Genomic DNA, 26123 nt, shown 5'->3' on the forward strand with positions numbered 1-26123 from the left:
CATATAACTGCAAAAGAAATCAAGACTCTTATTTTCAAAACAGCAACACTTGATAACTCCCTGCAAATCACTTAACAGTTTCCCAGCTGGTAACTGTGAAAAGCTGTGCTACCACACCACTGGCCCATTAGCTATTTCGGTAAACATATCATTATTTCTCATATTTTGTAAAAATAGGCTCCAAATTCAAGTTATTGCATATTTTTGTTCATTATTCAGGTCTAGGAACCTATTTATCTAATGCAGACATGATACTCACCTTCTAAGTAAAACATCTGTTTTGGTAAATAACATTTCTATTGGCAGCAACCCATCAGCCTCCATATTTGTAAAGAACTCTTCAGTTGTCTATTTTTAAGTTGAAGTGGCTTTTTCAAGATTTTAAAGGAAGTTTTCCTATTTCGTACAGTAAAGACATGCAAATCATTTGAGGATCTAAAAAGCATCCTTCAAATAACGTTAGATTGCTTGCCTTACCTACTAGCTGAGAAGTTTCCTGAAGGAAAGAACCCTGCCTTTTTCATTATTACATCTTCAGCACTGGGTATAGTGCCTGTTACATAATAACCACCTAATAGGCATTTGTTGAGTGACTCATAGATGGACAAATGAAAAGCTCTTTCTTTCAGGTGACTCCATTGTAGCAAAGCTCCTGGAGAACGGAATTTCTCCATTTTCAGGTAGCAGTTTTGGTCCTGGGTATAAAGTCATACAAAGGTTTCCGACACAATTTATCAGGACACCTGCTATTTCCTCCCTTTCCTCACCCTCAACTATAAAATCTCCATTTTCTTGGGGAAACTTTCATTCACATAAGGTGATAATGGCCAGCAGCAGAATCTATTTGAAAAGTAGACTGCAGAGTACTGAATGAGCTAAGCTTTTGTTCATTTCTTTCTTTACCATATGTCTATGCTTTTATACACACAAAACATACCAGAGATCTTCAGGTAAAAAGCTCTTCACAGTATTTCACTTGCCTCAGAAATCACAATGATGTGGACTTTTTGAAAAGAGGGAGAATGTCTTTCTTTACGTATCAGGACAATGGCATCTTGGTATTCCAGGTTTATCACAGTGCCTATTAAACTGTAGGCGCTTATTAAATATTAGTCAAAATGAGATAGTAAACAAGTATATCAGTAAGTATGTTCTACTTTGAGTATATCTGACTTTTTTTTTGAGATGGAGTCTTGCTCTGTCACCCAGGCTGGAGTGCAGTGGCACAATCATGGCTCACTGCAACCTCCGCCTCCCAGGTTCAAGTAATTCTCCTGTCTCAGCCTCCTGACCAGCTGGGACCATAGACATGCACCACCACACCCAGCTAATTTTTGTAGTTTTAGTAAAGATGGGGTTTCATCATGTTGGCCAGGCTGGTCTTGAACGCCTGACCTCAGGCAATCCACCTGCCTCGGCCTCCCAAAGTGTTGGGATTACTGGCGTCAGCCATTATCTCCAGCCGGTGCTTATTAAACATTAGTCAAATGAGACAGTAAACAAATACATCAATAGGTATGTTGTACTTTGAATAAACCTGACATTTGTTTCTTATACCGTAAGTTTACAGCCAGTTAGAGAAGATCATCTACTGCAGAAAATTAGGTCCATCTGCAGCGGCTTTAAAATAAAAGACACTTAAGGCTACTATTTTGCATGGCGTTAAAGTTATAATTTTGGAAACAAACAAAATAGTTTCCCATTTGTTAGAGGACAGGTTTCTCCTGATTTTGCATCTTTTCACGAGCATCTCTTGTTTTGTCAAATGAATGTGGGCCACAAAAAAAGCCCACAGCTTTTTAGAGGCAGCATAATAATACGTCTTCCTGGAACCTTATGAAAACACTATGCTGAGCTCCTGCAAAATACTACACAGGTTCTTGAGCTTAAACTAAATAGACATCTTCAGTCAACACCCAGGAAGAGAAGGCCTTAGAGCACTGAGAAGAAAAATGAATCAGATGGCAGTTTCACATGATATTGTCAGCTTCTTCAATGTAGCCAAAATTGGCAACTAAAGAATAGGTTAAGTACTTTTTTGTTTTTGAGACAGGGTCTCACTCTGTCACCCAGACTGGAGTGCAGTGGTGCAGTCATGACTCACTGTAATCTCTGCATCAGAGGCTCAAGTGATTCTCCCAGCTCAACCTCCTGTGTAGCTGGGACTACACGTGTACACCACCATGCCTGGCTAATTTTTTTTATTTTTTATAGAGATAGGATCTCACTATGTTGCCCAGGTTGATCTTGAATTCCCATGCTCAAGCAATCCTCCCACCTTTGCCTCCCAAAATTGCTAGGATTCTAAGCATAAGCCACCACGCCCAGCCCAGGTAAGTACTTTAGATATGGGTAGGGGGTTTGCTTTTGCCCTTTTCTTGGCCAACATCTAATAACAGAGGACAGTGTTTCCATATAGCAAGTGTAGGGCTGTTTCCAATGTAGTAGCTGACTCTGAAATTAAAAATTCAGATAGGTTTCTAATTTCCTGCTTAAGTTTGCCCACAGTGCGTAAGTGGACACAGTAGTGCGAAAATGATTCCGTTTTAGCTGCCAATCTCGTCTCTTTCGGATCCTAGTCAGTGATGACGGAAGAGTTAACCAAGCTTCTTTAGAGAGTGCTCCATTTATTAGTTCATTAATACCAATAGCAGGCAAAGACCTATCCCAGCAGAAGGAAGAATGGCCCTACAGGATGTAAATACACTACTGAGACGGTTCATCAACTACATTTCTGGTGGATTTGAGACGGAACAGAAATCGAAATTATTACTCATATTACTCATGACCCTTCTATTTTTCCTACTGGGGTTCCCAGACAGAGATGTTGGCCTTGCCTCGGTGTCTTTGAGAATTCTAATGTACAGGCTCATTTTCATTTTGCTAAGGGGGAGAGCACTCTGAAGAGTGCACCAAGCAAGATATCTTTCACTTATTCCACTTCTCCACCTCGTCCCTATTCTCTGGCCTCTGGCTCAGTCTCCTCCAGGCCCTCACCAGGCCTCTGCATGAATTCCATTTGGTTTTCTGGCCTTCAGAATCTCCTAACTCCAATGATCACATGCTCTACTGCCAAGTATTCATCTCTCTACTCAAAACCCCATCAGTGGCCACCAAAACCAGTTCAGCTTTGCCTGACATGCAAGGCCATTCACAATTCGGTTCCAATCTGTCTTCTCGGCCTTCTCTTACCTGAGGTCCCCTCTGACCCGAGTGCTGGTTATGACCCCCCTTCCCCATAACTCTGTGCCTGTGGTCATGCTGCTCTCTCTGCTCTAGGGAAACTAGCTGCTAACTTCTACATGTCTCAGTGCTGACTCCAAGTTGGAAGTCATTTTTTTCTGTATTCTCCATTCCCAAAGCATCGTGGTTGGAGGGCTCTGAAGCTCCTTTTTCTCATATTTTCTGTTATGTTTATTTCAGTAAAGATATTATCTTCTCCTCCATCCCTTTCCCGACTTCAAACCCATTGAGATTAGAGGATGAGTCACTTTCCCTTATAAGTTTAAGCACAGGGCCTCTCACATAACAGGTACTTAGTGTGTTTGAATAAGTGAATGAATGAATGACAAAATGAGTGAATGAAAATGATCTCTTCTATAGCACACTATTTTCCCACTTCATTCCTTCCCCCATTATATGACAGGAACACGAGCCATTTAAACACTTTAATCATCTCATCCAAAATGTGGGATCTGAAGATCAGAGTGAGTCTACATAGAACAGCTGAGGTGTCAAAACACATTAAAAATAATAATGCAAAAATAACCAGGTGTAATCTAAGCTGAGTATTTTCTCTGGCACCTCTTCGACTAACATTTAATTTAGAATTGTGTTCTATAATTATTTTATCTGTTTAAAGGTCCTATTTTCTGCAGATTCTTAACTAGATACAATACATACAGCTTTCAGAGACTGAAAATATTAGCATTAAGCGAGAACAAATGCTTTTACTTTAGTTGATTAAATATATTAAAAGTACCTATTAATGACACTAATTTTTGTCAATATTCAGCACTGGGAAATGTTCAAGCATCGGTTTGAGACCCATAATTCTGACTGTATCTCACAGAGTGGAGAATGTGGAGTGTAGTTTTTCCATTGAGCGACAGGAGGGAAACCTATCCTCCAGGACTTCTATTAATGACACCTTGTTTTGGATACTGTGGGTGATACGAAGATGTTCTAACACATAGCATGAGTGGAGGTGGTGCTCAGAGACCTTCAGGTACCATAGAAAGGAGAGCTTCCTCCAGATGCTGCCCTGCATCACTCACTCTGTGGGAAGCCAGAGACTACAGCACCACTGCTTCCAAAACCCTGGGGAAAGGCCTACAAGGAGAAAACAATAGGCCTCTCACCAACAAGCCAGGTGTGTGAATGAGCTGCCTTTTTTCTCTTCTTCTACATAGCTTTTTAAATTTACCCGCGTGCATACATAGCCATTCAAATTTTGACAAAATCATATAGCCAGATTGCCATCACTATGGTCAAAGTATAATTTCCATTATGCTTCCAACACCCCATTATCATCAACCTCTCCTGCCCTCCCCAATGTCTGGCAACCACTAATCTGTTACCCAGAATGGATTGAGCCACCTTTAAGAGTAGACCTCCCAGCCTCGTTCAAGCTTTCAGATGATGGCAGCCCTGATGGATGTCTCTGCTACAATACTGTGAAGAACCTCAAGGCAGAATCGCTGAGCCAAGCCACTCCCAAATCCCTCACGGAAACTGTGAGAGACAAGAAGTGTCACTTGTTGTAAGACACTGAGTTTGGAGGTAATTATTGTACAGCCATAGTTGCATTGGTTACCTTATAAAACTGTTTTTTAAATTATTACTACTATTGATATTTACCTAGAGTGCCTTTCCTTTCACTGGTCTTAGCAGATCCACAGCCTGAGTGCCCAGGCACAGGTAACTTGGGTCCCTGAAGGTAGAGGAGTGTCACCGCATTGACGTGACTAAGCTGTCCACTGCCTGGGATGTGGACAAAGGCCGTGCCAAGGTTGAGTGGAAGAAAATATGAGGCAGTCAATCCTCTATCACTTGAAAGCTCACAGCAGAAACGATTCAAAACATAAAGCCCTAGCCGGGCGTGGTGGTGTGCACCTGTCATCTCAGCTACTTGGGAGGCTGAGGCAGGAGAATCACTTGAACCTGAGAGGCAGAGGTCGCAGTGAGCCGAAATCACACCACTGCACTCCAGCCTGGGCGACAGAGCAAGACTCCATCTCAAAAACCAAAACAACATAACACAAAACAAAAAACGTAAAGCACTCCCACCACCAGGTTCTGCTTATCTTGAAGCGAATCTACTCCTTTGTTTCACATACTACTTTCATGCTTTGAAGTCCTAGATAAGCCGCCTGCATCCTCTTGCAATTCACCCTCATCCCCACACACAGAGGCAGCAGCTGCATTACAGGCGGAGCTACTGTACATTCTAGGGGCTTCTCCAGTGGTGTGTCTTCTCTTTCTAGAACTTGGCCTCTCTCACCCGGGCCCCCATGAATAGTGACTTCAGTGTCTGGCATGGCGATATTCACTCCAGCTGTGATGGAGTCATGAATGTGGGGGGCAGTCCTTTGTTAAAGGTACATACTGCATGTTGCAAATAATCCATTCCCAGAAAACTGAGCGTTGGCTATGCTTATCCTATACTTCAGTTCAAAGCAAGTTTTCTGCACTAAAAATATTTAAGTCTCCCAAACTCAACTGTTTTAAACAAAAGAGTTAATTGCTCTGGATTCTGGGTGGTCAATGATATATCACCAGAAACTGTGTCACTCTCAGTGAGGAGCCCTGGGTCTAGCCCTGACTTGGAAGGGAATAGTCACTTTACGTCTCTGGGCCTCAGAATCATTCTCTGTAAAAAGAAGGGACATAATTCAATGATATTGACTGTCTTTTCCAGCACAACTCAGCTTACAGTTCTTGGAAACATTATTAAATTTTTAAATGAATTCTTTTGTTCTGTGTCTTCAGATGAGAATTACAATAGAATACTCTCATTTCCTCTGCAACAATAAAATAACTGCATTTTTCCATCTTAAAGTATTCAAAAGAATAAATGATAATGGTCTGCAAAATGAATATTCTATCTTCACCGAGTCATAATTTTATAATTTACATTGCTACTATTTCTAAGTAAGAAACTGCCTTCTATCTGTGTTTTATGCTGGCACAAGAATTTAATCTATAAATAAAACCTCTGAAGTACTTTCTGACCATTGAAATTTATAATTCCATAACTCAATAATTTCCATTGTTTTCTATATTACATTACATATTAAGGAAGATAAGACATTTTTCCTTATTAATTTTAAACTTGGAAGTAGAAACAGGTATCATCTGGTCTCTGGAACAAACAGCACTAAAGCTGAGTCAGTAACCAAGTTATACAGATTCATAACTATCTAGGCCAACCTCATTTACAATTCTTTGTTAATCTATAAAACTGATTTTATTTTAAAAAATTTGATTTGCTACTTGAAGCAAAGGAAGGCAAGAAAACACAATTTCACAAGGTTCCCAATGATTAATGCTAAAATTAACAAAATACAAAAGGAAGAAATTATTTGCACCATTAAATTATATACTAATAATGAAAAGAAAGTTATGTGTAAGTCAGAGGAATTAAGGTCAATGAACAAAATTCAATTTCCTTTTCTATATATCAGCAACACATAAAAATAAAACACATGAAATAAAATTTCAAAATCTTCAATAAAATACTGGCAAACCAATTGCTACAGCACATCAAAAAGCTTATCCATCATGATCAAGTAGGCTTCATCCCGGGGATGCAAGGTTGGTTCAACATACATATGCAAGTCTATAAACATAATCCACCACATTAACAGAACCAAAGACAAAAACCATGATTATCTCAATAAACGGAGAGAAGGCCTTTGACAAAATTCAACAGCCCTTTAGGCTAAAAACTCTCGATAAACTAGGTATTGATGGAACATCTCTCAAAATAATAAAAGCTATTTATGACAAACCCACAGCCAATATCATACTGAATGGGCAAAAACTGGAAGCATTCCCTTTGAAATCTGGCACTAGACAAGGATGCCCTCTCTCACCACTCCTATTCAATATAGTACTAGAAGTTCTAGCCAGAGCAATCAGGCAAGAAAACGAAATAAAGGGTATTCAATTACAAAAGGAGGAAGTCAAATTGCCTCTATTTGCAGATGAAATGACTGTATATTTGGAAGACCCCCATCATCTCCGCCCAAAATCTCCTGAAACCGATAAGCAACTTCAGCAAAGTCTCAGGATACAAAATCAATGTGCAAAAATCATAAGCATTCCTATACACCAATAACAGACTAATAGTCAAATCAAGAATGAACTGCCATTCACAATTGCTACAAAGAGAATAAAATACCTAGGAATACAACTAACAAAGAATGTAAAGGACCTCTTCAAGGAGAACTACAAACCTCTACTCAGTGAAATAAGAGAGGACACAAACAGATGGAGAAACATTCCATGCTCATGATTAGGAAGAATCAATATCATGAAAATGGCCATACTGTCCAAAGTAATTTACAGATTCAGTGCTATCCCCATCAAGCTACCAATGACCTTCTTCACAGAACTGGAAAAAAACACCTTAAACTTCATATGGAACCAAAAGAGAGCCCACATAGCCAAGTCAATTATAAGCAAAAAGAACAAAGCTGTAGGCATCACACTACCTGACTTCAAACTATACTACAAGGCCAAAACAGCATGGTACTGTACCAAAACAGAAATATAGACCAATGGAACAGAACAGAGGCCTCGGAGGCAACACCACACATCTATAACTATCTGATCTTTGATGAACCTGACAAAAACAAGCAATGGAGAAAGAATTCCCTGTTTAATAAATGGTGTTGGGAAAACTGGCTAGCCATGTGCAACTGGACCCCTTCCTGACACCTTACACTAAAATTAACTCCAAATGGATCAAAGACTTAAACATAAGACCTAACACCATAAAAACCCTAGAAGAAAATCTAGGCAAAACCAATCAGGACGTACACATAGGCAAGGACTTCATGACTAAAACACCACAAGCATTGGCAACAAAAGCTAAAATAGACAAGTAGACCTAATTAAACTCCAGAGCTTCTGCACAGCAAAAGAAACAATCATTAGAGTGAATTGGCAACCAACAGAATGGGGAAAAATTTTTGCAATCTACCCATCTGACAAAGGGCTGATATCCAGAATCCACAAAGAACTAAACAGATTTACAAGAAAAAAACAAACAAGCCCATTCAAAAGTGGATGAAGGATATGAACAGACACTTTACAAAAGAAGACATACATGAGGCCAACAAACATATGAAAAAATGCTCATCATCACTGGTCATTAGAGAAATGCAAATCAAAACTACATTGAGATACCATCTCACGCCAGTTAGAATGGCGATCATTAAAAAATCTGGAGACAGATGCTGGAGAGGATGTGGAGAAATAGGAACATTTTTACACTGTTGGTGGGAGTGTAAATTAGTTCAACCATTGTGCAAGACAGTGTGGAGATTCCTCAAGGACCTAGAAATAGAAATTCCATTTGACCCAGCAATCCCATTACTGGGTATATATCCAAAGGATTATAAATCGATCTATTATAAGGACACATGCACACAAATGTTCACTGCAGCACTGTTCACAATAGCAAAGACTTGGAATCAACCCAAATGGCCATCAATGATAGACTGGACAGGGAAAATGTGGCACATATACACCATGGAATACTATGCAGCCATAAAAAATGATTAGTTCATGTCCTTTGTAGGGGCATGGATGAAGCTGGAAACCATCATTCTCAGCAAACTGACACAAGAACAGAAAGTCAAACACCACATGTTCTCACTCATAGGCAGGTGTTGAACAATGAGAACACAGGGATATAGGGAGGGGAGCATCACACACTGAAGTCTGTTGGCGGGGGATTAGGGGAGGGACACCGGGGGGTGGGGAGTTGGGGAGGGATAACAGGGGGAGAAATGCCAGATATAGGTGATGGGGAGTAAGGCAGCAAACCGCATTGCCGTGTATGTACCTATGCAGCAATCTTGCATGCTCTTCACATGTACCCCAAAGCCTAAAGCGCAATCAAATATATATTTAAAATTTTTTTTTCAAAAATATAATACAATGTATACCAGGGTTAAACACCACAAAATTTAGTTGACCTTCAAACAACACAAGTTTAAACTGCATGGGTCTGTTTATACAGACATTTTCTTCAATCAATATATTGGAAAAATATTTGGAGATTTGCCAATTTGAGAAAACAGATGAACCACAAAGCCCAGAAATATTTTTAAAAATTATAAAAAGTTACATATATCATGAATGCATAAAATATATTTAGCTACTAGTCTATTTTATCATTTACTATTAGAAAATATACACAAATCTATTATTAAAAGTTGAAAGTGATCAAAACTTTCACACATATACACAGACCACACGCATGGCACCATTTGTAGTCAAAAGAAATGTAAAGAAATGTAAAGATGCAGCATTAAATCATAGCTGCATATAGCTAATGTAAGTAAACACTGCCCTACTGCAGTAATTTCAGAACTGTCTTTTGTTGCTGTTGCAATGAGGGCAAGTACTGTGAGGATTCACTTACAATGTCATGTGGCGCTAATCATCTCCATGTGAGCAGTTTGTCTCCCCAGTCAATTGTGTATTGCAGTAAAGAGTGATCTCTGGAGGTTCTCATGTATTTTTCATCATGTTTAGTGAAATGCTGGAAACCTTGAATAACACCGTGCAACTCATGATGCTGGAAGTGCTCTTAAGAAGCGTGGGAAAGTCAGGGCTACAAGAACAGGTTGAATTGTTTGACATGTGCTATGGATGAGATCTTCAGATTGGTTGCCTGCCGCTTCAAGATAAATGAATCCAGCATAAGGCCCATTGTTTAAAACAAAACAAAACAAGAAAAGAAATTTGTGAGATTGTTGCTATAGCTATACCAGCAGACATGAAAACCTTACACATTTTGAGACATATTTTGCCCTTACATAAGAAATGCAGCTTTTATGTGGTACAAGATTGCTAAAAGAAAGGCATACTTAATATGATTCAAGAATAAGTGAACTCGTTATAGGACAACTTAAAGCAAAAGTAAGGTGAAGGATCTAAAGCTGGAGAACTTAATGCCAGCAAAGGAAGGTCTGATAACAGGAGCAGCAGCTTCTGCCAAGCAAAAAGCAGCAGAAGAGGTCCCAGACATTATTAAGAAAATTATTGAGGAACGGCTGGGCACAGTAGCTCATGTCTACAATCCCAGCACTTTGGGAGGCTGAGGCAGGCGAATCACTTGAGGTCAGGAGTTGGAGGCCAGCCTGGCCAACATTGAAAAACCCTGTCTCTACTAAAATTACAAAAATTAGCCAGGTGTGGTGAAATGCACTTGTAGTCCCAGCTACTCCAGAGGCTGAAGCAGGAGAACTGCTTGAACCCAGGAGGTGGAGGTTGCAGTGAGCTGAGATCCCACCACTGCACTCCAGTCTGGGCAACAGAGTGAGACTTTGGGAAAAAAAAAAAAAAAAAAAGAAAAGAAAATCAGCTTCCTGAATGGTTTTTTAATGCAGAAAAAACGTCCCTATTCTGGGGAAAAAATACCACTAAGGATACTTATTTGTAAGGAAGAGAAACAAGTACCAGGGTTTAAGGCAGGAAGGGATAGGAGAACTCTACTGTTTTGTGCAAATGCAGTCAGGTTTATGATAGGGACTGCCCTTATCTATAAATCTGCTACCCAGGTTTCCCAGTAGGCTTGAAGGAAAAATATAAACACCAGCTGGTCGTCTTTTGGGTGTACAAGAAGTCCTGGACAACAACCACTGTTTTTCTGGATTGGCTCCATGCATGCTTTGTCCCTGAAATTAGGAAGTACCGTGCCAGTAAGGAACTGCCTTTTAAAGTGTTTTGGATATTGGACAATGCCCCTGACTACCCAGAACCCCATGAATTCAACATTGAAGGCATCAGTGTGGTTTACCCCTCACTAAACACAATGTACCTACATTAGGGGGTGCTTAGGAACTTTAAGGCTTGTACTCACAGTACTCTACGGACAGGACTGTTGACACTATGGAAGAGAATTCTGATAGAGAAAGCATTATGAAAGTTTGGAATCCAAGAGCTAACAGACACTACACCCAAGGAATTAACAGAAGACAGCGTGATGGAAGGGAGTGCTTCTGAGCCAGTGCCAGATGACGAGGAAGACGACACATAAGAAGCAGTGCCGGAAAACAAGCTGATGTTAGACAATCTGGCAGAGGGGTCCAATGATTCAGGACTGCTTTTTGACTTCTTTTATGACACGGACCCTTCTCTGATACAGATACTGAAATAAGAGCAAGCAGTGGAAGGATTGGTACTGTGGAGAAACATTTTTAGAGAAATGAAAATGCAAAAAAGTCAGAAACAATGATGTATTCCATAAAGTTACACCGAGAGTGCCTGACTCTCTGCCTCCCCTTCCACCTTCTCCACCTCTTTTGCCTCTGCCAACTCTGAGAAGCAGAACCAACCCCTCGTCTTCCTCCTCCTTTGCGTACTTAAGATGAAGATGATGAGGATTTCCACTTAACAAATAGTAAATATATTTTCTCTTCCAGATGATTTTCTTAATAACATTTTCTTTATGTCACTTTATTATAAAATTACAGTATAAACATGTTTACCATGCAAACCATATTTTCACAACTATGTTATCGGCAAGGCTTCCAGTCAACAGTAGGCTATTAGCAGTTAAGTTTTTGAAGAGTCAAAAGTTATTCGCAGATTTTCAACTGTGGAGGGGGTTGGTTTCCCTGATCCTTGTGTTATTCAAAGGTCAACTGTACTTGGAGATAAATTTAATAAATGATGTATAAAACGTTAACACTGAAAACTCTAAAACATTACCGATATAACTTAAACATAAGTGAATAGAGAGATAGAGGATGTTCATAAACTGGAAGACACAACATTTTGAAGAATTTAAATAAATTATTCCCAAATTGGTCTATAGATTGAATTCAATCCCATTCAACATTCCAACAAATCTTCTATGCAAGATTGATTCTAAAATCAATGTTGACATGTAAAGGATTTAAAACAGCCAAATAATCTTGAGAAAGGAGAAAGTGGAGAACTGGCACTGCCTCACTTTGAGACTTCTGTAATCCTGAAAAATCAGTACACTGGGGTGCTGGTATAAAGACAAAGACACCCATGGAACAGAATAGATTGTCAGATATAGACTCACACAATCAATAGAGGTTCAATAAAGGTCATTCAAGGCAATTCAATGAGGAAAAGAAAACATTTACTGCAACTTTCTGTAACAACTGTGCAAATACGTAAAAACAAAATAAAGCTTAACCTTTACTTTATATTGTAAATGAAAATTAATTTCAGATACATCATAACCCTACATGTAAAAGTTAAAACTATGAAATTTGAAGATGAAAACATATAAGAATATCTTGGTCATAGGTACAGGCAAAGATTTCTTTAGGTAAGACATAAAAAGCAATGATTATGAAAGGATAAAAATGACAAATTAGCCATCCAAAATTTAAAAATGCCTGCTCATCAAAAGGCTTAAGAAAATTAATAGTCAAGTCACAAACTAGGAGAAAATATTCACAATGTATATATCCAAGAAAGAATGTGAATCCATTATATGTGAAAACCTTATACCTTGTCTTATTAATGAAAAGGCAAAAAACCAAATTTTTAAAAATAGACACAGACACTTCACAAAGGAAGACAGACAAATGACCAACAAGCACATTTAAAAAGTACTTGACATCATTAGTCAGTATGGAAATACGAATTAAAGGCATCATGAAACACCCGCCTATACCCACTAAAATGGCTAAAATTTAAAAGACTGGTACAAACAATGTTCATGAGGCTATGGAATTCTTTTTTTTTTTTTTTTTGAGACGGAGTTTCGCTCTTGTTACCCAGGCTGGAGTGCAATGGCACAATCTCGGCTCACCGCAACCTCCGCCTCCTGGGTTCAGGCAATTCTCCTGCCTCAGCCTCCTGAGTAGCTGGGATTACAGGCATACGCCACCATGCCCAGCTAATTTTTTGTATTTTTAGTAGAGACGGGGTTTCACCATGTTGACCAGGATGGTCTCAATCTTTTGACCTCGTGATCCACCTGCCTCGGCCTCCCAAAGTGTGGAATTCTTATATGTTGGCTTTTAGAAGTGCAAAATAATGCAACTATTTTAGATTTTGGCAGTTTCTTAAATGGTCAAAAATATATACAACTTATGACCCAGCAATCCTACACCTTGCTATTTACCAACAGAAGTAAAACACGCATTGACCAAGAAAAAAAAGTCTTGTGCAGTAATGTTCATGAAAGCTTTATCTAAAATAGTACCAAAATAATCCAAAGGTCATCACTGAATAGAATAGACAGACAAGTTGTGGTATTTTTGTCCATAGAATACTACTCAGAATAAAAAGGTACTACTTTACTTTGTATGCTATAAATAAATAGATTTCATAAAACAATATGCTATCCAAAATAACCCAGACACACAAGAAATACATATTTTATGATTCCAATTATATGGAGTTTTAGAACAAGGAAAACTAATCTGTCATGAAAAAAATGATAAAAGTGGTTCTCTGGAATGGAAGGTTGGAATTGACTGGGAAAGAGTACACGGAAATTTTCCCGTGATGGAAAAGTTATGTATCTTAATAGGGCTGTGGGTTATACAGGGATTTGCATTGTCAAAACTCATAGAACTGTAATATATAGTATCTCTGCGTTTCACTACACATAAAATATGCATCATTTAAAAAACGTAAAACAGAATTAGAAATAATTTTCTATAAAAATATTAGGCCGGGCGCGGTGGCTCAAGCCTGTAATCCCAGCACTTTGGGAGGCTGAGGTGGGTGGATCACGAGGTCGAGAGATCGAGACCAACCTGGTCAACATGGTGAAACCACATCCCTACTAAAAATACAAAAAATTAGCTGGGCATGGTGGCGCGTGCCTGTAATCCCAGCTACTTAGGAGGCTGAGGCAGGAGAATTGCCTGAACCCAAGAGGTGGAGGTTGCGGTGAGCCGAGATTGTGCCATTGCACTCCTGCCTGGGTAACAAGAGTGAAACTCCGTCTCAAAAAAAAAAAAAAAATTAAATCAGAAGCCTTCTAGAAATGAAAATGATTGCCATGTTGAAGATTTCAGGTGATTTTGTTTTAGGACATTCTCTGCTCATTCATTCATTCAGCCAACTATTGAGTAACTATTATGTGTGCCACTGTTCTAGGTGTTTTGAACATATAAATGAGTGAACCAGACATAGACGCTAATAATCTATAAGTGACTAGAGAGAAAGAAAATTAAAAAAAAAAGTAAGTAAACAATGGAGTGTTTAAAAATGTGAGAAATGCTATGAGAGAAAGAGAAAAAGCCTACCATCCTGTAACACTGCTATATCATGCTTCAGCTGCCTGATACCATTTTATTAAAGTCATGGACATGCCTATATTTATGGATTAGCATTTTTGCCTTTATTAATTGATTGACCATACATTAGAAGCATTACAAGAATAGAGGAGGGTGTGTGGTGTGTGTGTGTTTCAAAGTGCTGGGTTACCATAGTTGCTTTATTCCTCAAGCTTTTGCAATATTTAATGCTTGAATAAACACCTATGAGGATATCACCTGGCACATGTGGAAAGGTTGGTTTCAAGGGCATTGTGTTCAATGCTAATCACATTCCATGGGCTACTGAGTCACAGTCACATTGAGTTATCGAGTCGAAGAGCAGCCTTTTTGTCTTCTGTATGAAAGACAAGCTGCTCAAATGTTACAGAATTCAGATGCCCAAGTCATGAAGATGTAGTTGTACATAAAAGATGCAGCGTTGATAATTCAAAATAGACAGGAAGAATGTGCTCCAGGAATAATTTTTCTTCAAGTCATAATATCTGGCACCAACACATAAATAAAGCCCTATTTTTCTCCTTCAGTCCCCTGCCAGGAAGGAGTTGGTGAGACAACTTGTTATCTGCCAGTAACACAGACATTGCAGGTAGGCCTTCAGCTATGGAGAGACCCTGCTTATTTTCTTTAACATGACGTAGACTGAAAACCCAAGAATCCTCCATCAAAAAGCAGTAGTACCATTGACTCAAAAGCTTCTGCAATGAGATTATCCAACATGTTGAAATATAAAGCTTCATGCTGCTTTTCTGTAGCTAAAAAATATACATGAAAATAAAGTGTTTTTAATATTTGCTCTTTTTTGTTTTTTATAAGCTGGTATTTTGGGGAAAAGATCAATCTCTAATCAAGCTCTACAGATGTGGTCATGTATCTCCAACCTTAAATCTATGCTGCAGTACAAGATGCTTCCATGATGACTTCTTAGCTGTCTCTGGCCTGCTCCTGACCTTTGCCCATGCATATGCGATACTGCTCACACGGAATGCCTTCTCACCTTCTAACATGCCACCTACTTTTCTAGTTCTAAATCAAGCATGCTCCCTTGCTGAGATCTTCTGCAACCAACATATTGAGAAGTGACCTGTCCTTTCCTCTCAGTTCGTTGTAGCATGACCTTTTATATTACTTATTTTGTCTAGAATTGTTCCAAGTCATTTTCTGTTACAATTATACCCCTTAGAGGTTCACAGCCAGGTTAGGGTAATTAGAATCGTAGGCCGTGTATGCAGAACCCTGGTTAAGCCCAGGTTGCCTTCTCCTAATTAATTTGTAAATTTTGCTATCCATAGCTTACAGGCGTTATGAATGATAATCCCCTGATATGCCCACAAAACCTTATCAAACTTAGACCAAATCTAAAGTCTAGTATCAATAGCGCCCCTTGCAGAATTACTTTTCTGAGAAAAATGCCGTTTCTCAGAAAATACAGTATGCAATGTCACTGCACTTCTATGCTGCTAATATCAAGCTGATCAAAAGGAGGCTGGTGATCAAAAATGCTTGAATGGTTGCTGCTGATAAAATATGCTATTTAGTCCCACAAGCTGGTTGATGGCTTCCTAAGGAATCCACAGAACTAATCCTCATGCTATGGTTTCCAAACACAGCAGCTCCTATAAAACCTCACATGAACTTCAAATGATATATGTTTTCTAGCAGTCAAGAAAAACCTGTCCAGGACAGGGGCAGGGTGGGAAGGAGAGAGGTGCTGACTACAAAGTGCCACACAGCACCGTCTTATCTTGATTTCTCAGAGATTTTATTAAAGGGGCTTGGGCTTGCTTTCAGTCATTACACTGAGTCAATTTGTTGCTTTGTTTGGGCTAAATTTTAAAAAGCACAAAAGTTTCAGATAAGATAATACTATTTGGCCTTTTAGCATCTTTTCTTTTTCATTTTTCTTTTTTTTTAGACAAGCCTCACTCTGACACCCAGGCTGGAGTGCAATGGAGCGATCTCGGCTAACTGCAACTCCTGCCTCCTGGGCAAAGCGATTCCCTTGCCTCAGCATCCTGAGTAGCTGGCATTACAGGCATGCACCACCACACCCAGCTAATTTTTGCATTTCAGTAGAGATGGGTTTTCCCCATGTTGGCCAGGCTGATTTTGAACTCCTGACCTCAAGCAATCCACTCGCCTCAGCCTCCCATTTAGCCCCCCTTTTCTAACACTGCTACTCTGAAAAAGCATTCAGTAAAGGCGGCTAAAGATACAGCAGAAGGAAAACAATCCAGTTCATGAATAGATGCCTTTGGTTTGAAAAGCGGTCACTACAAATATGGAAATAAACACTTTGAAACAAAGGAGTTTATAAAAAATTAAACTAAAGCGAGTCTTCTGCTCATTTCCTTTCTTGCCCATTTCTTTTGGATGAGCCTCAGTTTTTCCTTAATAATTAAAGAAAGAAGAAAAATCATCCCAATTTGTGAAAGCCCCATCTTTTCTCTGAAAGCCCAATTTCATGGCAGAAGTGAGAAGAGCTGCCCTTACCTCTCAGTTCCCCCATATCCAGGGTTGTCCCCAGTTGTTCTAATAAAGCAACTCTTGCCGCATTCTTTTTGTGTTTCTTGCCATCATAATGTTGCTGGGCCATCAGAGGGTTATTAAACCAGGCTGCACAGAGCCCACAGTATCTGTCTGAATCTCTTCTTTGATAGGGAGATGCGATCACCGGAGCGGTGTCCATCCGTGGCGGCTTAAGTGGGCTCAGGGGTGTTGCTGTGAAAGGAAACAACCAGAGAACCACAGCCACGTTAGTCCAACACTGAGTCCACTCTTCCTCAGTCCCTGAAGACCAAAAGTCTCCTGTTCACTACACAGCTTAAACATCCCCAAGAGTTCACTGACAGCCGGAAAATTAGCCCTGCCAGCTTTCATTTTTGACTTGGGACACAAATAAATATTCTTAATGTATTGAGATCACAGTTTGCATATTGTTGTGCCAAAATCTAATAATTCAAGAGACCATCGCTTAGGGGAAAAATAAGTTTTTAAAAATAAGGGCCGGGTGCGGTGGCTCACGCCTGTAATCCCAGCACTTTGGGAGGCCGAGGCGGGTGGATCACAAAGTCAAGAGATCGAGACCATCCTGGTCAACAGGGTGAAACCCCATGTCTACTAAAAATACAAAAAATTAGCTGGGCATGGTGGAGCATGCCTGTAATCCCAGGAGGCTGAGGCAGGAGAATTGTCTGAACCCAGGAGGCGGAGGTTGCGGTGAGCAGGGATTGTGCCATTGCACTCCAGCCTGGGTAACAAGAGCGAAACTCCGTCTCAAAAAAAAAAAAAATTCTCAGTTATTTCCACCGTAGCTCTCAGGAGCTATGGATAATAGCTCTAAGTATTTGGCTGCCTGGAGTAGCTTTGTAAACATGGATATTGAAGGCTTTTTCCACTCACTTTTAAAATACATTCTGCTCTAACATGGGCATTTAGAAAAAAGAAAAAGTGGTAAAATACAGGGGACAAGTTCAATGAACCAGGTAAAACTGGAGCAATAATTTTTCTAGCATCACTAGTAATGCAATAAGCCTATTGTAATTGCTTTCAATTAGAGTGTGTGTGTGTGTGTGTGTGTGTGTGATGCTAAAAATAAATATTGGATAAAATGCAATTAAATAAATAAATTCATAGAGGTAAGGGAGTCATCTATCAGTCAAAAGAAAGCTAATGCTTGAAGTAACACTGGAAAATCATGACTTAGAAAGATTCTGAATGAATGAATTGTACATTGTGTGCTATAAATATAAATAACCAATAAATAAAGGATTTGGCTAAGTGGTAGAAACCGATCTTTTGGTGACATGGGTTGTGTTAATTGAGGAAGTCATGCCAATTTTATTGTCTGCTGTTTGTTTATTGCAATAGGCGATATTCAACCTGTACTTGCTAACATTGATGCTGAAACATTTTTCTAAAAACCAAAAGAAAAATACCGTAGCTCAGGTGTACTCATCTAAACAGAATAGACATGTATCACTATTTTGAGGTTGCATCGTCCCGCCTATTCAATTAACACATTTCATTGTGATTATTTCTGGTCCAGAAAATAAAACAGAAAAGAGAGTCTGACTTTAAGGAGCTTACTAATGGAAAGTCAAAATAACTTTCAGAGGCATTACAACATACAAGTTGCTTCCATCCTCACAAGGACTACGACTTGGCTTTTTATCCCATTTTCAGATGTTAGACTTCAGAAATGCCAGTGGTTTACTGACGGTGAGGTATCTACTCATGGGAAAAACAGGACTAAAACAAAATCTGGAATTCCCAAAGCCAATGTTCGCTTCAATACCCCCCAGGTATTTTATCCTGTTCACACTTTTTAATAAGCAAAGGGAGATTTTTTTCTAGATCCATCATCTTTGTATTTCATACGGGATTTCATTAAATTCTGGAAAAAATATTCTGGTCCAAATATTTTGGAGAAGAAATCAATATATAAATTTTACATGGGCCATCAGTCCTAACACAGTCCACAGCAGCATCCTGTGTGTGTTGTTTCTGAGATGGAGGATGCAGCTGGCAAAACCAAGAGCATCAGGGTCGCTGCTCCAGGGAAAAGCTGAGACCTCAATAACAAGCTAAGGAACCAGTTAACCAAATCGCCAAGGTTTCATGTAACTTTTATGTGGATTTTTATTTCTTCTATTAAAAACCTTATATAGAAACAAGTATTTGCTAAATGACATTTTAATTCAAGTAATACCTGTATCGTAACAGTATTCCTAAGAAGTTCTTTTCCCTTTATTTAGAGATTTCATCAGATGGAGACGTTTTAGCTAGCTTAAACTTAATGGTGTTATTTCTATAGAGACTCACAAACAGCATGCCCCTCAAAAGCCTCATTGCAGGATTTGGTCATATATCACCATGCAGAAACAAAGCTCAAACGTGGGCCATTCCAGCAGCCACTCAGTATCATTCAGCTATGACTTAGAAATAAAAGCTACAAATATGCAGTTGACCTGGATGTGAGAAGATCTGTATCTACTTTTCTGAAGGTAATTGAATCTTGCTTCCAAAGTTTCCTGAACCCTTATCAATTTCTGAGGATTTATAGCCGCCTATTGTTCTTGATGGCAATGGAAAGCATATCAAATGTTTACAGTCTGAATAAATGTTGACTCTTGAAGCATAATTTATTTTTCTTTAAAGTAGGCCCTATAAAACATTTTAGTCAATTTTATCAATTGATACCTTCTATACTATATCCTGGTAGGAGTGAGGCACAATAGAATATCCATCAAATAAGATAATCTTATCTTGCACATAAGAAAATAATTTGATGTTACACTAGTATTGTAGCTTCTCCTCCTGAATAATTCTACATCTTGTGGATAGCCTGAAAGTTTAAAGGTTTTTTTTTTTTGCTCCTGTTTTTAACTGTCTTCACCCATTTAAACTCAGCTTATATTTCCTTAAAGCCTATACAAGCAGACAAATGCAGTAGCATAAAAACAGCCTTGAATCAAAATCAGACCTCTGGTTGGGTGGGGCTCCACCATCAGTGAGCTGTGTGACCTTTGGCAAATTTCTAAGGTCCCTGGTTTCCTCAAGGTTAAAGTTCAGGCTAACCATCTCCTTTAAAATTAAGGTACTTTGCAGCTAACCCATGGGCTGTAGACGGAACAAATTGTAGAAGCTCTCTCCCTTTTACAGTTTTGACTCAATGCCAAATATAGAAATTACGTGGGAGGAGAGCAATTTCCAGGTTTTAATGATAAACCTGTGTGTGTACATGAACCATAACACTGACATTCTTTAGCAGAGTGTATTATTCCAATAAAATGAATAAAGAGTGGGGCAAAGATCTTTTGGTTTAAAAACATACTTTAAAAAACCTTAGTTGACATGTAGTTAATTTTTATTTTTATTTCATAGTTTATGTTTTTATTCTAATTGAAAAAAAAAATTAACTAAATATTTACTTTACCTATCCTTTAAATAGATTAGACCAAAAGTCAATTAATCAAAACCAGTGGTTTTTAACATTAGACTCACCAGGCTTGAAAAATTTCTGAGTCCGGACTCTGCCCAGATCAACTGTACCTTAAACTCCAGGAGTGGGAAACAAGCATCAAGATGATTTTGAAACCTCCCTCCTCTCAGAGCCTGATCCATGTTTCCAAAGCATGGCCAATGTTGAGAACAAATGATCTAAATATTGCATGTTTTCTTTGAAAATAACTAGAAAATAAAGTTTTCTTAGGTCTTCACATAACAGAAAGCAGCATAATACATCCAACAGCAATGGAGCTAGTTTTGCTGTAGGCAATAGCCAAAATGTCACATCATCCATGAGATAGAAAGAAATAATTACTCGCCTTTGAAAACTTCAATTAATTTTCCCATTTTAATAACATAAAAGAATCACAAAAATAGGAGCTCACATTATAAATTCCTATTGGTAAAGTTAGACGGCAAGACAGCAATGCCGATTCCTTTCCCCATGAAGCAAGCGCTGTTGTCCCCCCTGCCTCTGTCCAAGGCCGTGATCAGCCTGCTGTGCTGCCCTGTACCAGACACTCCACATAGCCACACACCTCTCCCGTGAGATGCTCCTGAATCCCATATGCTTTGTGGGGCCTTAACAACCTCAGCAAGAAGTAGGTCTTCCTCCTCTAAGCTTATACAGCATTTACTCACTGCACAATTCATTTGGCATTTCTTAAATACCGCCTTGTAACCTTAGCTGTGTGAATGCGTGTGTGTGTGTGTGTGTGTGTGTGTGTGTGTGTGTAAGGGAAACTGGAACAGAAGCTCCCACTAGACACTTTGTGTTGGCTCTTTTCAGTACATGTTCACAATCCCTGTTTCCAATTCATAAAAATGCAAAAAAAATAAAAACCCAAAAGTCAAGTTTTTGCAGATCAATTTATTACCAAAAGCTGACATGAAGTCACATGAGACAAACTATAGTCTTTACATTTAACATAAACATACATACATATTGCAATAGAACTATTAATACCTTTGGTCAGGACTGCTGTCCTATATCCATATAAACACAGCGTATGGTATCTGTGCCTTATTATCTATCCCAAATCCTACAATTTCTGATTTGCAAAATACAATCAGCCCCAAATATTTTCAACAAAAGGTCATGGATCTATAGTTGATTCAGAGTTAGTAAAATCAATGTGAGCTCCTCTAAGGCTTGAGCTAAGTGAAGCAAGCCAGTTTTCAACACTTGAATTCTAAGAATCACCTCAACGTAGATTGAATTTCAACATCACTCTTAGTACCTGGTGCAAGGTTTGTCAAGGAGTCTGTTATCAGCAGCTATCTGTCACCTGTGGGATATGTTGTCTTGAGTAATAATCTAAAATAATATGAATATTCGTCATATATTTGTTTCTTCCAGGCATAATAACCACTCCTGTGTGTGTCTCTATATTAGTCTGTTCTCACCCCAATAATAAAGACATAACTGAGACTGGGTAATTAATAAGGGAAAGAGGTTTCATTAACTCACAGTTCCACAGAGCAATAGGCCTCAGGAAACCTACAAGCATGGCAGAAGGGGAAGCAAACATCTTATGAGAACTCATTCACTTTCACACGAACAGCAGTGTGGGGGTAACCACCCTATTGATTCAATTATCTCCCACTGGGTCCCTCCCATGACAAGTGAGAATTACGGGAACTACAATTTAAGATGAGATTTGGGTGGGGACACAGCCAAACCATATCAGTCTCTATCAGAAAATTTTGTCATTTGGTAATTGCCTGCATTGTCTAATTACCTAACATAGTCTACAACCTGATTCTTCATGGCTCCAGCACTTTGCATGCAACAGACACGTAGTGGAAATTCCACACCTTTTGATGAATGAGTGAATGAATAAATAAAATATTCTTCACATTATGAGTAACCAAGAGTTTTATGGTAACCAAGAGAAATATGGTAACCAAGAGTTTTCTTGTTTCTTCTGGGTTGTGTCATTTACAGCTTAGGTAGCTAGGGCCTGCGCCAGTCAGTATAAATATAAGTCAGTACATGACAAGATCCTGGTAGCTGAACTGAGGAAGGGTAGCATCTCAAAGTGTACATGCATGTCGCAGTCTCTCTCCTTCTTTTGGATTTAACTAACTATATTGAAAGCAATTATTCTCCCAAAATTCTGTTTTCTGGAGTGGCCTAGTTCTGTAAGTTGCAGAGATTGCACATCCTCTTGGAAAGTTTACTTTCAAACAGGAAGCCATTTACTCTGACCTGCTTATCATGGCATCCAAACCCTCACTCCAGCTTTTGGTATGGCCCCAACCATCCTAGCCTGACTGAGACTGAGACAGGACCTGCGGTTTTTGGGGCTTCAACAGGGAGAGTCCTAGGCAAACTGAAATTGGTCGCTCCAGCTTCTGAGGACAGACTGGATTTAACGTCCTACAGGGAAATTAGGAAAGACTTCGGGAACAACTGTTCCAGAGACAAGAGCAGGCATTTCATCCAAGAGGACAAGATCCACGGACAGATCTCAAAGTTCTGTCAGAACACCAGGTGGGCATCTTTAGCTGGAAAGGAGGGTGACACCACCAGCAGTGAGATAGATTCCTACCTGCCTGTCCCTGTGCCTTCTAGTCCCTTTTAGTTTGACAAGGAGTCACGGGGTTCTCTGCCATTCAAGTTGACAACCCTACACTCCTCTCTCTCTCTCTCTCCCCCACCGCCCGCCTCCCTGTCTAACACACACATACAAATACACACATACACTTTCTCTCTCTCTACGTCCCCCATCACACTCCCTCCCTAGACCCTGGCTCTTTATTTTCTTCCTTTCTCCTTTTCTCCCCTTTTCTCTCCCTTTTCACTCATGCTTAATGCTTTCTAGGCTTTAGGATAGTGAAGTTTAATTCATTGTCACAAGGGATGTGGGGGTTTTTGATATAGAGAAATCAAGCTAGAATTTATTCATTTCAAAGCCTGTAGTTTTTTTCACCTAAGGCATTCTCATCCACAACAATAATTCGTCCCAGTTTGTGATATCATGCAATTTATTATGTCTGTTCTGTATGTTTTCTTAAGTTACTCAGAGATCTTGTCTGGTCAATAAGGCAGCTTGAAGCCCAGGGAAATGAACCCAGTAGTGTAGAGTCCCTTGATTAATAAGCAGCAGAGGAAGTGGCAAAGACCAGATCTCTGGACTCTAAGACCAGCCCCATATTTCAGTGTCAACTCATTTCCAATAATGCCTGCAGAGCAACAGGCCAAATAAACAAACAGATTCATTCTAGAGTCAAAACACATTTCCTAGGCTTCCACATCTGCTCTCAGTGGGGATTATTTGAAAATGTGCATTCTTTTTTCTAAAAAACACTTTTTCTGATTTCCAGTCCCTATGACAAACTGCCTTTCTTTTTTTCCTACTCTAAATCAAATTAATGATAGTAGTATTTCTTCAGCAAGTATCCCTGTTTTTTGCAAATGCTACCAATGGTAACGTTAGATTAGATCATTCAGTGAGTGGCTTAAGAGGCAGCTGTCAGTGTAGTTCTATAGCTCTGGCTCCAAACAGTCCAGCCTCCTCTGCGGGGAAGCACCTCACCTCCATGCCCACCACAAAGTCAGGCCTCATATTTAGATTTCTTTTGCATCTCTGGCAGAGGCTTGGGCCTCTTGTGTAGATAGCAGATGCTCAATGAATGTGTGATGAATGCAGGAAGAAAAGTACTAGTGGCTTTTAATATCAACTTGGGGGAATGCTCATGTTTTGATAAATATGATAGATAAATATTAAATCTTTGATAGTTTCATAAACCTTATTTTACAGGGTTAAGAAACAAGTTAGATACTCCTAGTAGGTGACAGATTAAATAAACCATAGTCACCTGTACTCCGAAAAACATGCAGCAATGGAAAAAAAGATATGTTTTAGAAAAGTATGTAGGGACCTGGGGGAATGTTCAGAATAGGATGTAAACTAAAAGATACGGTTTATATGTATCATAGAAACAAAATCACTTATACACACATGGCTGCAAAACTTTATATAACTATAACTACTACTATTGCTATATATATATGCATAAAGCTTTGTAGACTAGCCGGCTATAGACAAAAGTCTTAGCAATAGTTGTTTCTGAGTTCTGGAATATGGGTGATCTGCTTTGTACTCACGGATATATACTCCCTGATGCAGATGGAAAACATTTTTATTTTACCATTTATATATAGGCCACATATTATACTAACTTGTTTTAGTACAAAGTCTAAAAACACTGCTTACGGAACTTGTGATGCCACAACCCAGTCTTAAATCTCAGAAGATTTTATTTGCAGTGCTTTATTATTAATTTATTGTAGACTTGAAGGAAAATGTGTTCGAAGAAGACTGGCCCAGTCAGAATATAATATAAAAATACCAGCTTCTCCTGTTTCTCTAAAAGAGAAAAGCAGTTTTCCCACCGTTATCACAAATTCAAATACAGCTCTAATTATTTAGCTAAAATGAAGGATACTCTGGATGTGAATTCTGCTACCTACCACCACGAGATAGAAAAATCCACATGCTATTTATTTTATACCACAAAGTAAATGAAAAAGCACTATAATATATCCAATGTTTCAAAATACATGCCATTTCACTTTTCCTGAGAATAAACAAAGATGAGGATGACTTAAGGGGACTGTCCAATTCAACTATGTATCAGCATTCTAAGTATAATCAGCCTATTAACAGAAGTTGCTTCTTTACTCACAATGCATTCATATATCATCAGTCTTCATTAAGAGAGTATTCATAGATCATTGATTTTCATTAATATAGAATAATTCCCTCTAGTTTCAGTCACTTGATTAGGTTCTACATGTCTTAAGTACGCCTGTTTTCTGCAGAATTTTCATCTTTGAAAATAAGTCAATAAATAGAACTTTAGAGGCAATAAAAGTCCTTTCATGACTTTCTTGTGTTGCTTGGCAAAAGAACCCAAAGGCTGTAATATTCCACATTCTTTGCCTTGAAATGAAGAGGCCATGATCTAAGGTCCAGGAGGGCAAGGATTTTTATCCTTTGTTTACTGACAGATTCCAGGTACTCAGGACTGTGCTTGGCACATAACAGGTGTTAAATAACCCATCTTGAATGAGGGAAGCAGCTTATTCTCCACAGAGTCATTTACGTAAGAGAAGGAATCACTTGTCTTACATAAACTGAATGACTTGAGGATATCCTGCAGATCTAACGCCGAATGCTGCCGTCAGTGATAGCATCCACGGTCCAGACAGATCCGCAAAGCCGTGGTTGCCCTGCAGTATATTCATGGTACTAAATCTTCAAACCCTCCTCAGTTAAGGTGACACACTCCCTGAGTTCAGTTTCAAAGTCTCCAGTTAGACCATAGTCCTCGAACTGTGCAGAGGTCTCCTACGATGCACAGTGAACAAACTCATAGGAAATCTGTAAGATACTTTGACATTTTGGGGAAAGTCTAGTAACATCTGTTGGTCACCACAGGGACCATTAACTCAAGGTAGCTCGCAGTTTCAACCTAGATGCTACACTCCTTGTAATGATTTCCCTTTCTGTGAAGCTGGGTTTTTGGATACTGCGGTGTATGACCAGGTAATCAAATCATTCAGTGAGGAACAAGAAACAAAGGTGG

The 26123-nt window shown here is 39.1% G+C and overlaps 1 protein-coding gene across 3 annotated transcripts in view; it reads right to left on the reverse strand.

Annotated features, from left to right (window-relative positions):
* The window catches only part of ZMAT4 (zinc finger matrin-type 4), a 360398-nt gene that overhangs the window by 120412 nt on the left and 213863 nt on the right, over nt 1-26123 (reverse strand). For 2 of the 3 annotated variants that reach the window (XM_017963828.4, XM_035270371.3), the window contains exon 5: nt 17010-17237. The exons of the other annotated variant lie outside the window; for it this stretch is intronic. In XM_017963828.4, the coding sequence (XP_017819317.4) occupies nt 17010-17237 (228 nt within the window). The remainder of the gene's footprint in view (nt 1-17009; nt 17238-26123) is intronic. 3 annotated transcript variants of the gene reach the window in all.

The sequence above is a fragment of the Callithrix jacchus genome, chromosome 13 (genome assembly GCF_049354715.1).
Source record: "Callithrix jacchus isolate 240 chromosome 13, calJac240_pri, whole genome shotgun sequence".
Lineage (NCBI taxonomy): Eukaryota > Metazoa > Chordata > Mammalia > Primates > Cebidae > Callithrix > Callithrix jacchus.